Source organism: Primulina eburnea, chromosome 12 (genome assembly GCF_022965805.1).
Source record: "Primulina eburnea isolate SZY01 chromosome 12, ASM2296580v1, whole genome shotgun sequence".
In the NCBI taxonomy this organism is placed as follows: domain Eukaryota; kingdom Viridiplantae; phylum Streptophyta; class Magnoliopsida; order Lamiales; family Gesneriaceae; genus Primulina; species Primulina eburnea.
The window spans coordinates 4,480,114-4,498,680 of record NC_133112.1 but is presented as its reverse complement, the minus strand read 5'-3'; the positions used below and the strand labels follow the sequence as shown (position 1 = coordinate 4,498,680).

The following is an 18,567-nucleotide window of genomic DNA, read 5'->3' as shown; positions in this document are numbered from 1 at the left end:
AAAAGTAATACTATTAACATAAAGAGTATGTCTCATGTGAGACCGTCACATGGATCATAATCTGTGAGACGGGTCAACCCTACCCATATTCATAATAAAAAGTAATACTCTTAGCATCAAAAGTAATACATTTTCATGGGTGATCCAAATAAAAGATCCGTCTCACAAATACGACCCGTGAGACCGTCGCATACAAGTTTTTGTCTAACATAAAAAGTAATATTTTTTCATGGATGACCCAAATAAAAGATCCGTCACACAAATACGACCCGTGAGTCTCATGTGAAACCGTCTCACGGATCTTAATCTGTGAGACGGGTCAACCCTACCCATGTTCACAATAAAAAGTAATATCATTAGCATAAAAAGTAATATTTTTTCATGGATGACTCAAATAAGAGATCTGTTTCACAAATACGACCCGTGAGACCGTCTCACACAAGTTTTTGTCTTTAAATTGATATACCCTGGCTAATATCATATTATTCTAAAATTATACAAAATTTACCTATAAATTTTTTCAAAAAATATTAGGCCACCCGGGCTAAAGTCCGGGCAAAAGCCCACATAGCTCCGTCACTACTGTTTCACACAAGTTTTTGTCATTATCTCATTCTCTTATTATCACTTATGAGTATAATAAGGAAAAAAATGCAAAATAAAGATTATAAAAAATTACGAAAATATAAAAATATATTATACTAACATTATTATCCAAAAAAAATATCATCAACTATATATTAATAATTTTATAAGTTTCATTCAACTAATATTTCCAAAAAGTATTAATAATTAATATATAGTGAAAAACCATTATATAATTGGATGTTGTAATTCGGTATAGCGGATTCTTAGGCACTCTCTATCTATACCAAAAACCCCATATTCGATTATCATTTATTAATCAGATAAAAAATTCTCTTCATACCATATTTCATTCAAGTGGATATCGTATTTTCCGTCGGGTTCGGAGAAAATTGACATCAAAAATGTGTTTTGATTAGTTAGTTTGTCATTTTAAATGATTTTGTAATCTTATGCAACTCACGTTGTACATGTAAAGTAGCCTTTAAATTAATTAATTATTTTTATAAACTATGAAACTTATATTACCAATACTTGTTGTAGGTAAGTATGTGTTTGGGTAAAACATATAAATAAATATTTAAAAATTTCTTAAATAATTTAGTCAAAGTTGCCTAAAAAGAAGTCAGAACGTACTTGAACCTCATTCACATAGCACTTAAATTTTTTTTAAAATAGTTCAATAAAAAAAATCAAGGTTTAACTAATTCTTGTAGGCAGACACCTAAAATGACAATGAAATCATGTAATTGAACTAAAATCACCTGCCCAAATATAGGAGAAATATTTATTTTTTTAAAAAAAAAAAGAAGAAAGAAAAAAATAAAATTGGTTGTGGATATTGAACTAATTAAACTATCTATGTAATGATGGCATAACGATAAATTGAAAGAGAAACTTGGCGTGATTGTCGGTTATAATATAGTAAAGATTTGTAATTACTTTGTTATAAGTTATAGTTATTGTTTCCATCAGGTATAATCAATGGAGTTTTTGATATCTTCGTATGGATGAAGGATACGCAGAGAAAAAGGGATTTTGAACTCTTCACTATGAATGCTTATGTTATATAGACTAAACGATTCAAACCCGTACAAAACCAAAGAAGTCGTGGAAAAAGGACTTAAAGTGAATAGGAGTGAGGCATTATTCCGAGACTTCCAAGAGGCCCAACGATCGAGCATGGTGGCTGGGCAAATGATAATTCATGGAACTCACCGGATTTATGGTTGGCTGACTTGGCTCCATACTGGATACAACTACCAGAAAGGTTCGACAAATCTATTTGTGATGGTCAAATAAAGAAATTCAAAAATTGGTTCCGATACAAGAGATTTTCTCAAGTGAGGGGTCTCAATTTTAACCTCGTAAAGGAAAAGCAGAACCATAGCCACATAATCAGTCACTTGTTTGGCCAATTAGGAAGAATTTCTCGCTGAAGGCTTCTTCTCCGGACGTCGACTATTTTATTTGATCTATCGCTCGTGAGTACCAAATAGGCAATTGGTCTATTGTCCACTTCTAGTAAACGTGATTGACCTAATTCTGGATCATCTTCTGGAATCGTATAACTGGTCAAAGCCAAGTCTAGACGAGCTGGCCAAAAGGCGCTGGCTTTGCCTCGAAGTCGGTGCACTATAGTTTAATAAGTTAAGACTGGATAGTTGGTTCATCTAATAATGAAAATCATGAACAACTTTGTTATAATAAGAGTGGTATGAAAGCATGAGGGTCCAACCAGTGATAGTTTTCGGGATGAAAATTCGGAAGCCTCCCTCAATCGTTTATGGAGAAATGGTCCGCCTATATAAGAATGAAGATCGCACGAGTAGGGTGAGCAAGATTTCGATTAAACTGAATTAACCGACCGAACCGAGTCAATTCGGAAATTCGGCTTCAAATTAAAAATTCGGTTATATCGATTAATTCGGTTTGTTTATGATTTTCAAAATTTTGAAATCGATTAACCGAATTAACCGATATAATAAATAATATTATTTAATAAATTTTTATTATTTATCAATTTTTATATATATTTTAATTTTTACTTTTAAAATCGATATAATATGTATTAATTGTGTTCAAACAAAACTTATAGATTTGTGATGTGTGTGATTTATATTTTTATGCATTTGTGTGGATTGTATTATTCAAGAAAAATTATATATATAATTAAAGTTAAATCACAATTTTTTTTAAAAAAAACTAATCGATTAATTCGGTAACCAACCGAATTAACCGATTTTAATTAGGTTCGGTTTTCATCGGTTGTGAAAAATAATTCGGTCGGTTCGGTTATGGAGAAATATTTCGGTTCGGTTATGGCTAATTCGGTTCGGTCGGTAACCGAACAGACCGAATGCTCACTCCTACACATAGTGAAACCACTTTAAATCATATTCGACGCGCGACGAACTCCATTGCAGATTCATTGACGCATTTTGCTATTTCTCACCTAACTTTTCTGTTTGGAAGCCTGGTGATTTTTTTTATTGGTTTGTAAATCTTATAATCAAATATATTTCTCGATATCAATAATATTACAAGTTTCGCAAGTAAAAAAAATTAATTATTGTTTCAATAATGTGTGTTTTTTTAAGGAAAAAAAATAGTGATTCAATTATACTAAATATTTTCGTAAGTTGTATAGATAATGAATGGATTATTTTTCGAAGAAAATATCTCTCGTTTCGGTATCTATCTGTTGCCCTATATTTATTTTTCTTTTTATGTGCACATGCATCATGGCAGCGGCCACCACCGAACAGAGAAGGGCCAAACTCAAACTTTTGTCTCAATTTTTCAAAGCACCTGCATTTTCAGGCTGGCCACCATGAAAGTCTAAAAAGATGAGCCACGCTTGATAAAATATAGACAATACATTACAAATTTTGATATTTTGGGCACATAAGTTATAATATTAATATAACAAGAAACCTAATCTGAATGATGATGTAAGCAACCTGCAGCACACTACCAGTCACCACATACCTACAAAACAATCATGCGCGATGGATCAAATTTTAAGTTACGGGTCTTTTGTTTACTTTTACAACATTTAATCCATTCCTGCTTGAATTACATAATTACTTTGTAACCTCGAAGTACAAATCTAGCAAAAACTGAGAGCCCTGATATGCGTGCCCATCAGATTATTTTCACATGGAAACATGGTTTTAGCCCGTGGAATGTACAAAAATCATATCACGATATACAGATCAGGGATAAGAATCAAGACCATCCTCACAGATCTGGAACAAGATTTAAATACAGAGTCCGCTGATGTAATAAGATTGAGTTTAAATCGAATGCCTCGTTTCAAGGCAATATAAAATGACTTCGAAAGTTAACAAGAACCTTGTGAAATCAAGAATTCATTACGGTTCTGAAACATGGATTTTGCATGCATCTCCCTTTCAAACCTCCAAATGTAATTCAGACCAACCAACAGCTCAGTTATGGCAGCTTCAGTCTTTTCTTGATTTGCAAAATACAGAGTTTGCAGCAAAAGAACGTTAGTTTTCAGAACTGAATTCTGCTGCTCAAAGCTCCTTTCACTCTGCCATTTGATCATGTTGTGTGCCAATGGTGATAGCCATTTCAATACCTTCTGCAATGCGTCTCGCCACTCGGCTGCAAGAACCGGATCGCTAGCCGAAAACCCCACCCCTTTTAGTCTAGCCCGTAACAAAAATCGAATGCTATCAGGCAGCATCGAATAGAGATCATCTCGAGCATCGGCACCTACTAGTTGTGGTGACTTGATCATCTTTTCCATCACTATGATCACGTTTGCATAGTGCAGAGCCAGTGCAGCTGCCCCTAACGTGGTGGATGGTGGTTTCAAAATCTTGGAATTGGACACGAAAAATCCGCGAGCTTCGTGAGTATTTGGTGGGTTTTTTGCCAAAGGACCAGATACAAGCGGAAACAAATTGGAATTTTCGAAAGGATACACTAATGCTGAGGTAGAAAGACTACGAGGTAACGAAGCCGTATTGTACCCATGGCCATGGCCAACACCAAAAACAAGCTTGATTCTCGCAAGAACAGGTGAAAATGGATCTTGCCAGCAATTTAGTGACAGTGTCGAAGCTTCTGCACCATAAAGATTTCTCCTTTAGGTACTTAACTTCCTGCCTCTGCCACAAAATCTTCTGCCGTAAATCAATGATTCTCTGCTCTTTAATTCCCGCGTCGTGATCTTTACTGTGCAATGATTTCTGCAACCCATTTTCAAGACCCACAAGTTCATCCATTTCTCTATGCAAAGTGGCGGTAATTGTGACAAATCGTTCCATTTCCTTGATCTTGGACGTCAATTCTTTCGATCCCATAAGCCAGCTATGAGGATCATTACCCGAGTTCGCAAACTCATCGAATAAGCGATCAAAGCATCCGAGGCTCGTGTCCTGGCACTTCTTGCTCACACTCGATACAGATTTCGCGATAATCCTCAGGTTTTCAACCATCTCCGCACATACAAGGCCCAATAAGAACACATCGTCGTTCGATACAATTTTACGAACACCTTCAAGGCATATTGACTCACTGCGGAATCTAGCTGTATTCTCATCCGACAGAGACTCCCATAAATGGAGGATCTTTGACATGATACTCGCAATCTCAAAGGCCAAAACCCCAACGCTAGATTTCTTCATCACGAGCTTGTTTTTCAACGGTGGGGCGACGCGCGCTGAATCAAGGCTATAGGACAGTGTCTTCTTCACCTTGATCAACCATGTTTCAAGAGCCATGAAACCTTATAGCTTAAGCGATATGAACAAACAAAACAAAACAAAAACAAAGATTAGAAATTTACAGTACTATTTCTTCAAGTGGGACGATGGATTTTAGAAGACGAAGAAAGAAAAAGAAATATGGATATGAATTTGGAAGGTGCAGAGGAAAAGATAAGATAATGGAAGAGGAGTTTGGTGAGGTGCATGCAGTGTAAGCATCATGGGATGTTGGCCATCAAAGAAACCTTATCAGAGTAGCTCTCCTCTAAACTCTTTAAAAAAAGTAATCGATCTATAAAAATAATTTTTCCGATCAGATATATATCGCATAAAATTGATTCGTGAAACAGTCTTATATGATCGATTGTGTTAAAATACATTTTTGAACATTTTTAATAACACACAAACTTTTGTGACACGGTCTCATAAAACAATTTGATGAGACTGATCTTCTATTTGAGTCATCCATAAAAAAATATTATTGTTCATTGTAAATATGAACAAAAATAACTCGTCTCACAAATAAAATTTGTCGACCGTCTTATAAAAGACCTACTCTTTTATAAACATATAGGTTACACACATTATTGTCATAATTTGGCTTAAAATATTTAATTAAATACTTATAGTAAAAATAATAATTTCTCAAATTTTAAAGAGAAAGAAAAGCCAAAAAAAAATTCATGTTCCTCCGCTGCAAAAGAAATGTATAATTAATTATCATGAAAAGATAAATACAATTCCTTTTTAAAATTAAAAATATATATATATAACTTGCCTCCACCTCTCATGGAAAGTAGGGATATTTATCTTTTTAAATAAAAAATTTAAAATTTCGGATTGTATTTTCTTTATATATGACAGATTACAACTCAAGAAAAAAGAAAGAAGAAAAAAGTCTTTTTATTCAATAAATAAATAAAGATTAGATCAATGATTTTTATTCGTGAGACGAGTCAACAGTGTTACATTTACAATAAAAAATAATATTTTTTTATAGATGACCCAAAAATAATATTTGTCTCACAAAATTGATCCATAAACCGTCTTACAAAACTTTTTATTGATAAATTAATGTATTCATTCTTTTTTTAAAAAATGAATCAACTAGTCTGAAAGAGAAAGCAATGCCAGAAGACCACATGCACGCTGATGCATTTTCAAGAAATGGGAAACTTTGTCTGATTATTATATGTATGCTGAATCTGTGTGCACTATGCTCAAGTATTTTTATTATTTTTTATTATCATATTAGAATAGATTGACAGATTTTATGCATTATTTAAAAAGTTAGTTGAATAAGTTATCCTGATAAGTCAAATTGATTATTTTTTAGAGTATGGTAGTATTTTGATGCATGCATTGTATTTAATATTTATATAAAGAAATATTTTAGAAATATTAAATTTAACACTGCATAATGATCTAAAAATAAGAAAATCATGGTTAAATTTAACAAAAAAATATATTATTTAAATCTTGACCATATTTCATATCTTGAATGAATGAGCATTCAAATTGAGATGATAACAAGTGCTAAATAACATTAGATCTAAACAAATAAGAGACGGTCTCACATGTCGATCTGATTCATATCTATGGTGAAAAATATTGAATTATTCTCTGTTATCACTTTCTTTTGCATGTAAATTAGGAAATATATTTGCCCCGTTGCGTTGAATATTGAGTTAATTAGGTAATGCTTTGATAAACGTTTTCACATTCGTTGTGTGAAAAAAATTAGGAAATATATTTACCAATAAAAATAGGAAATATATGGTGTATATGTATACACGCATACATGTAATGTTTACGTGATTTATTTATTTTTTAAAAAATTGATCAGTCGATGATTTTAGAAATACAAATTATTGCAAGAGTAGGTTTCTTGTGAGACAGTCTCACAAATCTTTATCTTGATCAACTCTACTAATATTCACAATAAAAAGTAATACTCTTAGCATAAAAAGTAATATTTTTTCATGGATGACCCAAATAGATATATTGTCTAACAAAATACGACCCGTGAAACCTTCTCACACAAATTTTTGACTTATTGTAATGGTACATGTAGATGATATTAGTTAATAAAATTTATCATGAGTGTGTGTCTTGTGAAACGATCTCGCAAATATTTATTCATGAGAGGAGTTAACTATGTTTATATTTACAATAAAAAATAATACTTTTGACATAAAAAATAAAAAAAAATCACGAATGACCTTAATAAAATATTTATCTTATAAAATTACTTCGTGAGATTGTCTCACATAAATTTATTTTAATTATTATATCGGCGCTTGTGATGGAATGAAAAAATTATAAGAATATGTTACGTGGATATAATTTATGTGTTTCTACGGGAAAAGGAACTAAAAAGAATTACGTACGGCTATTTGTGGAAATAAATTTGGATATTCTAACGAAGATTAGGTGGTGGTGGTGGTGCAAATTGAGGCGTATATTCAAGTACATATATAGATTTAAATATTTAATTTAATTGATTAAAAATATTGATTCAATTTGTAGCATAACCCACACCATCTAGAAAATTACATACTAAATCTTTTATGAATTTGCGGGACAAAAACTATATCCCGAGAAATCTCGCTTTTTATGATTGATAATTGAACAATAAATCATATTTTAAATTTATATATCTTATTTATATACAAATTAATTACATATAATAGAATAAGAGTAGGCTCGTTTCTTGTTAGATGATCTCATGAGTCTTTATCTGTGAGATGAGTCAGCTCTATCGATATTCAAAATAAAAATACTACTCAGTAGCATAAAAAGTAATACTTTTTCATGAATGACCTCACAAAATACGACCCGTAAGACCGTCTACACAAGTTTTTACCATAAAATAAATTTCAAACGAATCAATTATTAAATAAATTTAAAATCAATTTTAATGAATATGAAACATTATATAAACATACAAATACTGTACATCTGCTTGTAATTAATTTGATGGTCAACATCAAACAAAGTGCAATCTTCAAAAAAAAAAAAAAAACCCACTAAAATTTGACACATGCAATGTTATGCAACAACAATAGTCCATAAACATCAATCTCGACAAACCCATTAAAATTGTAGTCGCCTCTTTTGAAAAGGGACTGAATGCATTCATTTACATGTCATTTTTGCTACATTAAAGGTCATCGACTATGTTCCCTCGCCATTGACATCAACAGAAATAGTAACTAGATATAAACTGACAAAAAAAAAACGATATACTACATCCATGTATTATGGATAAATTAAGACATCTCTATTTTTTCTCTGGGAAATGTTTAGAATTTTCACTGCTTAGCTTCAATTCGTCTCTGACCATCAAATGATATGTGAATAACACGTCCTCCTCTCTTTGTTCGAAAGAAAGGACGCTTCTGGTTCTGTCGGTTCTTGAAACAATTTTTATCTTGTCCATATTACTATATCTCTAAAGTCAATAATATGACGTGTGAAACTACTTAACTCAATCACTTGCTATATTTACTCTTCAGTTTTATATTGAGCTCTATCATGTACTGCAAGAATCAAAATTGATGGTGCGTTTGAATCGAAAGATTTGAAGATAGCGGTCTAGATACATCAAAACTTTTTGATACTTTTATAGATTCGATGGATTTAGTTTTCTTCCATCCTATTTTGAACATGTTTATTTATCAATGTGATGGATTTCAAATTCGACCAAAAAGCGAGTTATTTGAAAAAAAAAATATCCACCAATCCGAATCGCTCGATCCAAATACGATCATAACATGCAATACTGATCGCTCCATTCAACCCGGGATGGAAAGGGTATATAGTTCAAACCGCAAAAAAGTGATCGTGTGTTTGGTTGGGTGGATTAAATAAGGATAGATTAATAGTCCAATATTTATCGTTAAAATTTTAAGTTGTTTTAATAATCATTTTGACCTGGTTTAAGATCCAATTTTATTAATCAAATAGTTATCCATAAAATTAGATCTTAAACCGGGTCAAAATGATTATTAAAACAACTTAAAATTTTAACGATAAATATTGGACTATTAATCTATCCTTATTTAATCCACCCAACCAAACACACCCTTGGTGTGTAGGAATAAAATGAGATCATATTTTGACCTTCTATGGCATTTGAATAAATGTGAGGCTCAATTTAATGTCAAAATCACAATCAATTTCCCCGTGGAATCTTCTTATCTCGCACTCTTCGTCTTGATGGGAACCCATGTAGAGCAAGTGTTCATTACTAGGATCCCACTTCAAAAGGCACTTTCTTGAAAGAATCTCGCAACTCCAATGTCAAAGTTGTGCTTTGGCACCAAAAATTATTATTTTCTTTTTTTCTCGGGTTTTTTTTTTTTTTTTGGAAAATGTATACATACGAAAGGATAGATATGAATATTGATTTCGAAATATATACTCGTGCAGCGATTTGGATCCGACTGGGGATCGATCATCCATGTGCCTCTCTGTATGTTGCACCACAAGTGAAGGTTGGTTGTCATTGCATTATAAGACAATTTGTCCCAAATATTTAGAATTGGAGTTAGAAACATGTAAAAGATAAAGAAGGTGCATTGAACTCTTTATTGTCACCTGTCTATTAATTGTACACGTCCGCCGGCATTTTGGTGCGAGGTACAATAATTTGATGATTCGCACCAGTGGCGGAGCCTAGATTCACAAGTATCTGAAACTGACTTTTTCTTGTGTTAGACATTAATAAGTTCAGTTAAAATCGAATCGAATGTTCTAAAATCGAATTAACCTAACTTTTTTTCGACAAACTGAACCGACCGAAATTCGCTACGATAACCTAACAAACCAAATAAAAAATCGATTATTTCGGTCAGTAACACAAATAACCGAAATTTTAGATTTTTTTTTAAAATAATCATGCTTTAAATAAAAAGTTACAATATAAAATTTATATTAAATAAATTTAAAATTATTTATTAAAAAATATTTTTAAATTTAGTTTGTTAAGATAACCGAAGTTTTATATTAAAAACTGAAATCGAACCGAACTAACCTATATTCTAAAAAATTTAAACTGAACTTCTGAATAAATCGAATGTATGACCAAATGTTTGTCGTTTTACCAAAATCTATAGGTGGTGATAATAGTGCAACTCAAATATTTTAAATCCCACAGTAGCTCAATTGTCATGGTTTGATTGCTCTATATAGTAGGGACAATTCTGGCACCTCAACACCGAACCGAATTTTCAAATTAATTCATTTTATTTTGGTTGAAATCGATATTTTGTTCACTCATAGACTCTAATCGATGTTTTCGCGTTATTTGTTGATATATGCTCTTTTGGTTTAAAAATAACTTAACAGTTTTTATTTTCTTCATTCTTTGAGTTACTTAACTAGAAAAATTCAATGTTCCTAAAATTTTACAACAAAGAATTAATTTAATACTTATTCAATTTTTGGTCATTATAATAGAAAATCACAAAACAAGTCCAATAATAACTATATATCAATAATCGTCAAACATTGCAACCAATTGATTATTATTCCAAGATCTATAACAATAGATTTTTAGGGTAAAATTTCAAACTCGAAAATTCATATACATCGTAAGATAATATTATTGCAACTCGAATAATCACAAGTAAATATTCAATATAATTTTAGAGTCATTTAATTTTTATCTCAAAATTGCATAATTTCAAAACATACGACAATAAACCAACCAATACACATTAATGAAATATGATTTGTGGAGTTGTTTAATTTGTAATTTTTAAACATGAGACTAAAAAATAAAACTAATAAAAATTTTATTATATTTTTAATATGGACTGAAAAAATTTAAAATTTTAAAATAATAACTTTAAAAAAATAAAATTGGTGGGGCTGGAGCCCACCCTAGCCCAAGGGTGGATCCGTCGCTGATTCGAATGTGAGTAGTTCCATCAAGATATAATTTATTAGATTTTTTTTTTAAAAAAAAAACAAAAATTGGCGCCCAAACAAGATTTGTTCGATAATATCCTTAAAATAGCGACTAACAAGGGTCATTAGAGACGTGTGAAACCTTATATTGCATCACGTTAAAAAATATCGGTAACTCTTTGTCACCATGGAAAAAAATTGGCATCCAGACAAGATTTGTTCGATAATATCCTTATAATAAGTACCTTAATAAGGGTCATCAGAGATGTGGGAGACCTTATATTGCATCACATTAAAAAATATGGGTAACTCTTTGTCACCGTTGGATGAAGTGTCGATGAACCGAAAGTCAAATTTTGTAATCCGGATATAAACGTTAAAACCAAAGTTTATTTGATTCGTTACGAATTATATATGTCAAAATCGAACTAACCGAAAAAATTGAAATTTTATTAAATTAATAATTTTATTTATATTATATATTTTTTTGAGATTATAATATACCATACTAAGAAATTTTTCTGACAAGTGGTACACAATATGTATTTAAATATAATATTTTGAATAAATTTAGTTGATTGTTGTTTATTTAATTTATTTAAATTTTATATTTAAATATTTTACTAAGAAAAAAATAGAATATTATATTTTACAATATATTTATATTAATAATTTAAATAATTATATCAAAATCTAAGTAATCAAACCGTTTTGGTAAAAACTGAACCAAAGCAAAAGAAAATAATCCGGATATCAGATTTTATATTTCTAAAACAAAAAACCTTACCGAACCTTAGCGATCGATAAACAACTCTAATTATGTGCAAGAAAATATACTATGTTAACAACCACCGACAATTTTGAAGCTAAAATAAATAAGAGTGTTTATACTGAAAGATTTAAAATAAAGAGTTTAGAATTTTGGATGGAAGGTTTTTTTTTTTTAATTTGGAAGGAGTTATTCGATTTTAGATAGATCTAAAGAACGAATTTCAAATGATACATAATATATGTTATTTCAAATTCGTATCAATTATCATTACATTTATACATTTTAAAAACGAAAAGTTTTTAAATTCATCGAACATAAAATCATCGAATCAATCAAATCGAAATAGTCAAATAAATAGTTTCAAAATAAAAATATCTAAAATTTATATTATTAAATTTATTCAAAATATAATATAGATCTATTAATCCAAAGACCGCCTGACAACATATTTTAAAATATCATTTACTCTTCAATGACCATTTGTGAGCTGTAACAGTGGCCCCACAATTATTATTTTCCTTATTAAATCACTTCTGCCTTCAAATTTTTGAAAATCTCTTCTTTCCCACCTTAATATAATTTTTTTTTAAAAGAAAAGAAACCCATCTCCCTTACATCTACAACGGTCAGATATCTGGAAACTCCACCTCCCTGACTCCATTCTCCAGAATTGTGGCAATTCAAGAATTTTAATCGCTCCTATAGTTTAATTTTATGGTAAGCTGTTGAATCTGTGTTTAGTTCCTGTTTTTTTTTTTTAATGTCGTTTTTGTTCTGCTGGGAAAGGAAAAAAGTGACGAATGTTGTAAACACGTTAATTTTCGCATAATTTGAAAATTTTGTATTAATTTTTATGAATTAATTCAGACGGGGGTTGTTTTGGGTACGGAGAAGGCCAAGGGTTCATGGTGGTGAATATATGCTTTTTGACCTGGAAAAAATTGAGCTTTAGTTTGTTGAGTAATCAAATTTCACCAGATGCTTTACAGTCGTTAAGTTGAGATGAACTGGGGTAGATAGTCTTTGGTAACATACGCTCTTCTATTAGTGAAATTATCTAGGGCTTTTAATTTAACTTTGAATCATATATATCCGCTTTTGACTCAAGACAAACAGGGTCTAACTTTTTATTAATTTTTACTTGAGTAAATGCCAGCTGAGCAATTGTCACTTCTAACTTACGTTATTCTTGTTTTCATTTTTCTGTTAATTGTCCAGATGAAGGGAATTGGGAGATTATATATATAAAAAAACTAACTAACTAACATCATGCATTTTTTTGTTTCACAACATGGTACATATGATAAAGGCAATTTCAGTTTGCTACTTACATTGCATGGCTTATCAAGGAAATCGTTAAAGAATATTAAGCATTTGGAAATTCCTTGAATCAATAAACTCCGATGCTCATCATCATCTAAATGATGAATTAAAGATTACACAATTCAATTGCATAGAAAATCCTCCAAGACCAAAAGCACTGTTGTATGATTGATAGTGATATAGTATGATATCTATTGTGCTTATGACCTACTAATACATGGCTTCTGCGGGCAGGTATAACCCCTTTAAAATATCTATGGGTCAAAGTAATATACTTTCGCAAATGGAAACATCACGTGGAACTCTACTAAAAGAATTGCAGGTTTACTCGCTGTTAATTTCTCACTTACTTATGGTTCCCATCCTTCCTAATTTCCTTTTATCTACGCGAAATACTGAATTGCCTGCATTTGAGTATTATTATTCAATGCGTTGCTGGTAAACTATTCAGATAATATGGGATGAGGTTGGCAAATCTGATTCTGAAAGGAACAGAATGTTGCTTCAACTTGAACAAGAATGTTTGGAGGTGTACCGAAGAAAAGTAGATCAGGCTAACAAAGATAGATCTCAGCTGAGGCAGGAAATTGCTGATGCTGAAGCTGAGCTTGCTGCAATCTGCTCTGCAATGGGAGAGAGGCCAGTGCACACTAGGCAGGTAAGGCGGCTGAGAACTTATAAGCTCTGGGTCATTCGTGTCATTATTTTTTAATGTCATTGAAACAGTACATGTTTGTTCCTTAGGTTGTGAATGTACAAACAGAGTCATTTAGACGTGTGTGTTACAAGTATTCAGTTTCAACTGTCGAATCACTATTACAGGCAGTCTATAGTATGAGCCCAAATTGACCTCAACCATGAAATTTTGTGACTTGGAAATCATTTCCTGAAAACTAGTTCTTAAGACCGACATGAATATGTTACCCCCCGCAAAGAATAGGTAACTACAGAAAAATAATAAAATTTTGACCCAGGACATTTATCTTACCATTATCTAATGTCTTTTGTTCAGGCTGATCAAAACCCTAGAAGCCTGAAAGCTGAACTCGAAGCCATCCTTCCGCAGATAGAGGAGATGCAGAAAAAGAAATGTGAGAGGAAGAATCAATTTATAGTGGCCTTAGAGGAGCTACATATGATAAAAAATGATATCTGCGGGTCAGAACGGTATACTTTGTGTAATACAGATGTAGATGAAACAGATTTGTGTTCTAGAAAGCTTGAAGAACTGCACAGAGAGCTTAAAGCACTGCAAGAAGAAAAGGTGTCCTTTATAAATACCTTCATCATTTGACTCAGTTTTCTTGTTCTCCTCTGATACTTTTTTGTGCGCGCGCTATTTCTATGTATGTCCTTTGGTTTCAGAGCGTACGATTGAATCAGATTTCAGACCATTTGAACCTTCTATATAGCTTGTGCTCGGTACTTGGTTTAGATTTTAAACAAACTGTGAATGAGATTCACCCAAGTTTAGGAGATTCGGAAAGCGCAAAAAGTATTAGCAATCATACCTTGCAGCAGTTGGAAACTGCTACACAGAGACTGCAAGAACTTAAAATACAGAGACTTCAGCAGGTTTTAGATTTTTGCTTAGCGTTATCCCTTTGAGTTATAGTCTACATCATAGTTTGAAACAATTAGTTGACTGCGTGAAACTAACAGTTAAAAGATCTCGCAACTTCATTACTGGAGCTCTGGAACTTGATGGACACACCCATTGAAGAGCAACAGATATTTCAAAACGTCACTTGTAACATAGTTGCTGCAGAAGAGGAGATAACAGATCCCGAGATGCTTTCTGTCGACTTTATAAATCATGTGAGTCTAGGTTTTTTATTTGGGATTTGTATAAATTAGTATTATTTTCATGGTTCACTTTATTTTTCGATTGAGGGTTGAACTGTATGTTGGTTCTGAAAGTAACTCAATGTTGATTGAGTCAGGTCAAGGCAGAAGTTTCTCGGTTGGAAGAGTTGAAAGCAAGAATATTAACGAATCTTATTTTGAAAAAGAAAGCAGAGCTAGAGGATATTCATAGAAAGACACATCTTATTCAAGAAACAGATGAAGCGATGGATACTGTAATTGAGTCTGGTATTTGTTTTTATGTGCAACACAATTGCAAATTTTTCCTTAAGAAGTATGTTTGCATCCTCATCGTTTAGTTTCTTGATCAATGGAAGGAGCAGTTGATGCCGCTTGTGTACTAGAAAAAATTGAGCTTCAAATATCTAGGGCCAAAGAGGAAGCTCTCAGCAGGAAAGAGATCCTAGAAAAGGTTGAGAAGTGGATTTCTGCATGTGAGGAGGAGAGCTGGCTTGAGGAGTATAATAGGGTTTGTTTCTACAACTTGCTGTTGATTACAAGATGATTTATGACCATTCACTTTCTGAAAACAACTCTTAATTTTGTTCTTCATAGGATGATAACCGCTATAATGCTGGGAGGGGTGCTCATCTTACTTTAAGACGCGCTGAAAAAGCTCGTGTGTTGATCAACAAACTTCCAGGTATAGTTGCACCATGCATTTGTAGAAGAGCCTTCTGTTCTCAGTAGCCCGTACAGTGAAAAGTGCGGGAAATGCATTTTTGAATTTGGTATTGTATTTACAATCGTGTTTTGGTGGAATAGGAATGGTGGATACGTTGGCCTCAAAGACCGTAGAATGGGAAAATGAGAAAGGATTAGATTTTATTTATGATGGTGTAAGTATTATCTTTTATCACCCGTAATTTACTCGTCTATCTTAAGATTTTTTTAGGCAAAATTTATCTTGGTGTTGTCATTTGCTGTCTAGGTTCGCCTTCTTTCTATGCTTGAAGGATATATGGTTCTACGGCAAGAAAAAGAATTAGAGCAAAAAAGACTGAGGGTATGCATAAACCTTTTAAATATTTAATTTATAGCTAAACACCAAAAGTAACTCATGACTTCTCAAGAAAAAGGACGTTATTAATTTATTACCCGTTCACCATCTTTTTCCATCTCCATTACTAAATCTCTCTCACACTGTCACACTTATTTGTGTCTATCAATTTTTTCACATCAGGACCAGAGGAAACTTCAAGGGCAGTTACTGACAGAGCAGGAGGCTCTTTACGGTTCAAAACCAAGCCCAGTGAAGAACCAAAGTGCAAAAAAAGGGTCTAGATTGTCTTATGGGGGCCCAAGCAATAGAAGACTTTCTCTTGGAGGGCCAATGCCACAGACGCATAAACCTGATCTGTCCCTTGCAAAAGCTACTACTATTGCTGCACGCACTTCTAAAAAGAATGAACGTATAAACCTGGACCGTCTTAGAGACAATGGATTTGCAGCTCTGTCTTCCGGTAAAAAAAATTTGCTCTGTTTTCAGGTTGTTTCTCCTTTCAGTTAACATCATGGACATCATGGTGTTGTCTTAAAACGTCAAGATGTGGGAATAAGGTTTTTGAAACTTGGCAAAAAGTTCTACATGGCATTTAGCTCGTGTATGGATGAAATGTATTTGTCAAACACGAAATTCACACGGAGTGTATATATTTGTTTCTTTTTTGATCTCAGGGAGTAGAGGTTTGGACATAGCTGGACTTCCCTTGAAGCTTCATCCTTTCGAAGTATTAAATGCTTGTGAACTTGAGTCACCCATAACACGAAAACCATTCTCTCCCATTTCTTCCACGGATTCATCAAACTCCAATGCAACAAATATGTTGGAAGATCTACACAAAAAACATAGTGAAATGTTGCAGAAGACTCTTCTTACAAGCAACAATACACAGTTCAGTACCCCTCCCAAGATTCTTGCAACAACTCGGGAAGAGAATAGAACTCCCCACACAATGCCAAACCCTGTACCTCCCACACCCTCAACAGTGTCCATTCCAATGCAGACGGGTTTAACACCAGCACTTAAAGACAAATATATTGGAGAAGAGATGGAATATTCGTTTGAGGAGAGGAGAGCGGGATTCATACTGCCCAGACCATTACATCCTATGCCTGTGACACAAGTATGAATTATCGAATCTGATACCGTAAACCATTAAGATCGTGCTCATTCTGCCTTCGATTGTGTCTTGAATCATGTGGTGTTAGGTCATTATATTGTCTTTACGCCACTGTAATAGTCTATGTGCAAATGAGCATGGACTAACACGTTGAATTTGCTCTACTTCTATATCCAAAATGAGTTATTTCAAAAGTTACTGGTCTTTGGATTTTTGGAGAATGCATGTATCATGTATGTTACGGTGAATGGTAAGATTATATTTACTGTATAAAATCTTATATATTTTTCATACGTTAACTTTTCCTCAGTTCATCATCATCTTCTTCTTCTTTGTCAGTGTGTCTTTCTTCTTCAATATTAACCTCATCCATGGCTATGCTGACAGACCATAACTTTTCGTCATCGATTCGATAACCTTTTCATGCGCAGGAGCTGCGTTTTTCTTGAAAATTTCTTCATTGCAAGCGATCGGGAATGGCTAGCTTTCGTTGGCCATGCTGCTTGACAGACGATAATTGATCTTCTTTGCTCACTTTGATCGACTCGTTCCACGAAGAAACAGCATTTTTCTTGAGATTTTCATTGCTGATAATTCTTGGAAAAGGGCTGTTTTCGTTTGATTTTGAGCTGCCACTTACCAGTATAATGCTGATGATGAGGTTGCAGAAACAGAAAACAGCAAGGGAATTTGATGCAGCGAAGGTGAGCAATTCAAATGTGGAAGCCAGCATTTCTGGAGGACACCAGAGAAAATCTTCAAAATATTCAAGTTTCTGGGAATTCAGAGGATGAGAATAAAGAGTTTGGCAGAGAATTTTTGAAAGGAAATATCTGAAAATGGATTAAGATTTAAGCCTTACTGTATGGATGAGAAAATTTGTCTCGGAAGCTATAAAAGTCAAAGGTGTTCATACATGGAATCATTTAATACAATGGATTGAATATAAAATAATCGATGAGGTGTGAGAAAAAGGTTGTTGGTTGAAAGGATTTGGGACCATCCATTACATACAAGTGTCTTGTTTCAACGATCTCACGTATCTTTTTTCGTCGGTCAATTCAAGTTAATCCACCATAAAAGTGGGGATCGTGTTAATAAAATTTTCACCACCAAATGGAGTTGCTAATTTTTTTATGAAATATTAAATCTATTTTTTTTTTTTTTGAATTTCTTTTTCGAATTTTTCCATACTATTGTGTACCACTTATCAGAAACAAACTTATGTATTGGACTCCAG

General features: G+C 32.7%; 1 protein-coding gene and 1 pseudogene across 3 annotated transcripts; one reads left to right on the top strand and one right to left on the bottom strand.

The window, feature by feature from the left end:
- Positions 1–3,865: 3,865 nt before the first annotated feature.
- On the bottom strand, positions 3,866–5,569 carry LOC140807943 (protein PSK SIMULATOR 1-like; annotated as a pseudogene).
- A 7,021-nt stretch (positions 5,570–12,590) lies between these two features.
- LOC140808135 (65-kDa microtubule-associated protein 3-like) lies at positions 12,591–17,521 on the top strand. Of its 3 annotated transcripts, none has more exons than XM_073165167.1 (13): positions 12,591–12,732; positions 13,573–13,660; positions 13,790–13,996; positions 14,351–14,602; positions 14,704–14,913; positions 15,031–15,156; positions 15,282–15,432; positions 15,522–15,673; positions 15,760–15,847; positions 15,970–16,043; positions 16,136–16,210; positions 16,388–16,667; positions 16,882–17,521. In XM_073165167.1, the coding sequence occupies exons 2-13, from the start codon at positions 13,595–13,597 to the stop codon at positions 17,334–17,336; spliced, it is 2,136 nt and encodes a 711-aa protein (XP_073021268.1). In that variant the 5' UTR covers positions 12,591–12,732; positions 13,573–13,594; the 3' UTR covers positions 17,337–17,521. The 3 variants fall into 3 exon arrangements, with proteins under 3 accessions (XP_073021268.1, XP_073021267.1, XP_073021266.1); XM_073165166.1 differs by having other exon boundaries at positions 15,001–15,156; positions 15,528–15,673; XM_073165165.1 differs by having other exon boundaries at positions 15,001–15,156.
- The last annotated feature ends 1,046 nt before the right edge of the window (positions 17,522–18,567 follow it).

Bases quoted from the DNA above. Each gene is read 5' to 3' on its own strand.
- LOC140808135 (XM_073165165.1), top strand. From the start codon at position 13,595: ATGGGTCAAAGTAATATACTTTCGCAAATGGAAACATCACGTGGAACT. The intron at 14,914-15,000 runs GTTTTAGATTTT...TGAAACTAACAG, and splicing joins AAATACAGAGACTTCAGCAG to TTAAAAGATCTCGCAACTTC. The intron at 15,433-15,521 runs GTATTTGTTTTT...GATCAATGGAAG, and splicing joins GGATACTGTAATTGAGTCTG to GAGCAGTTGATGCCGCTTGT.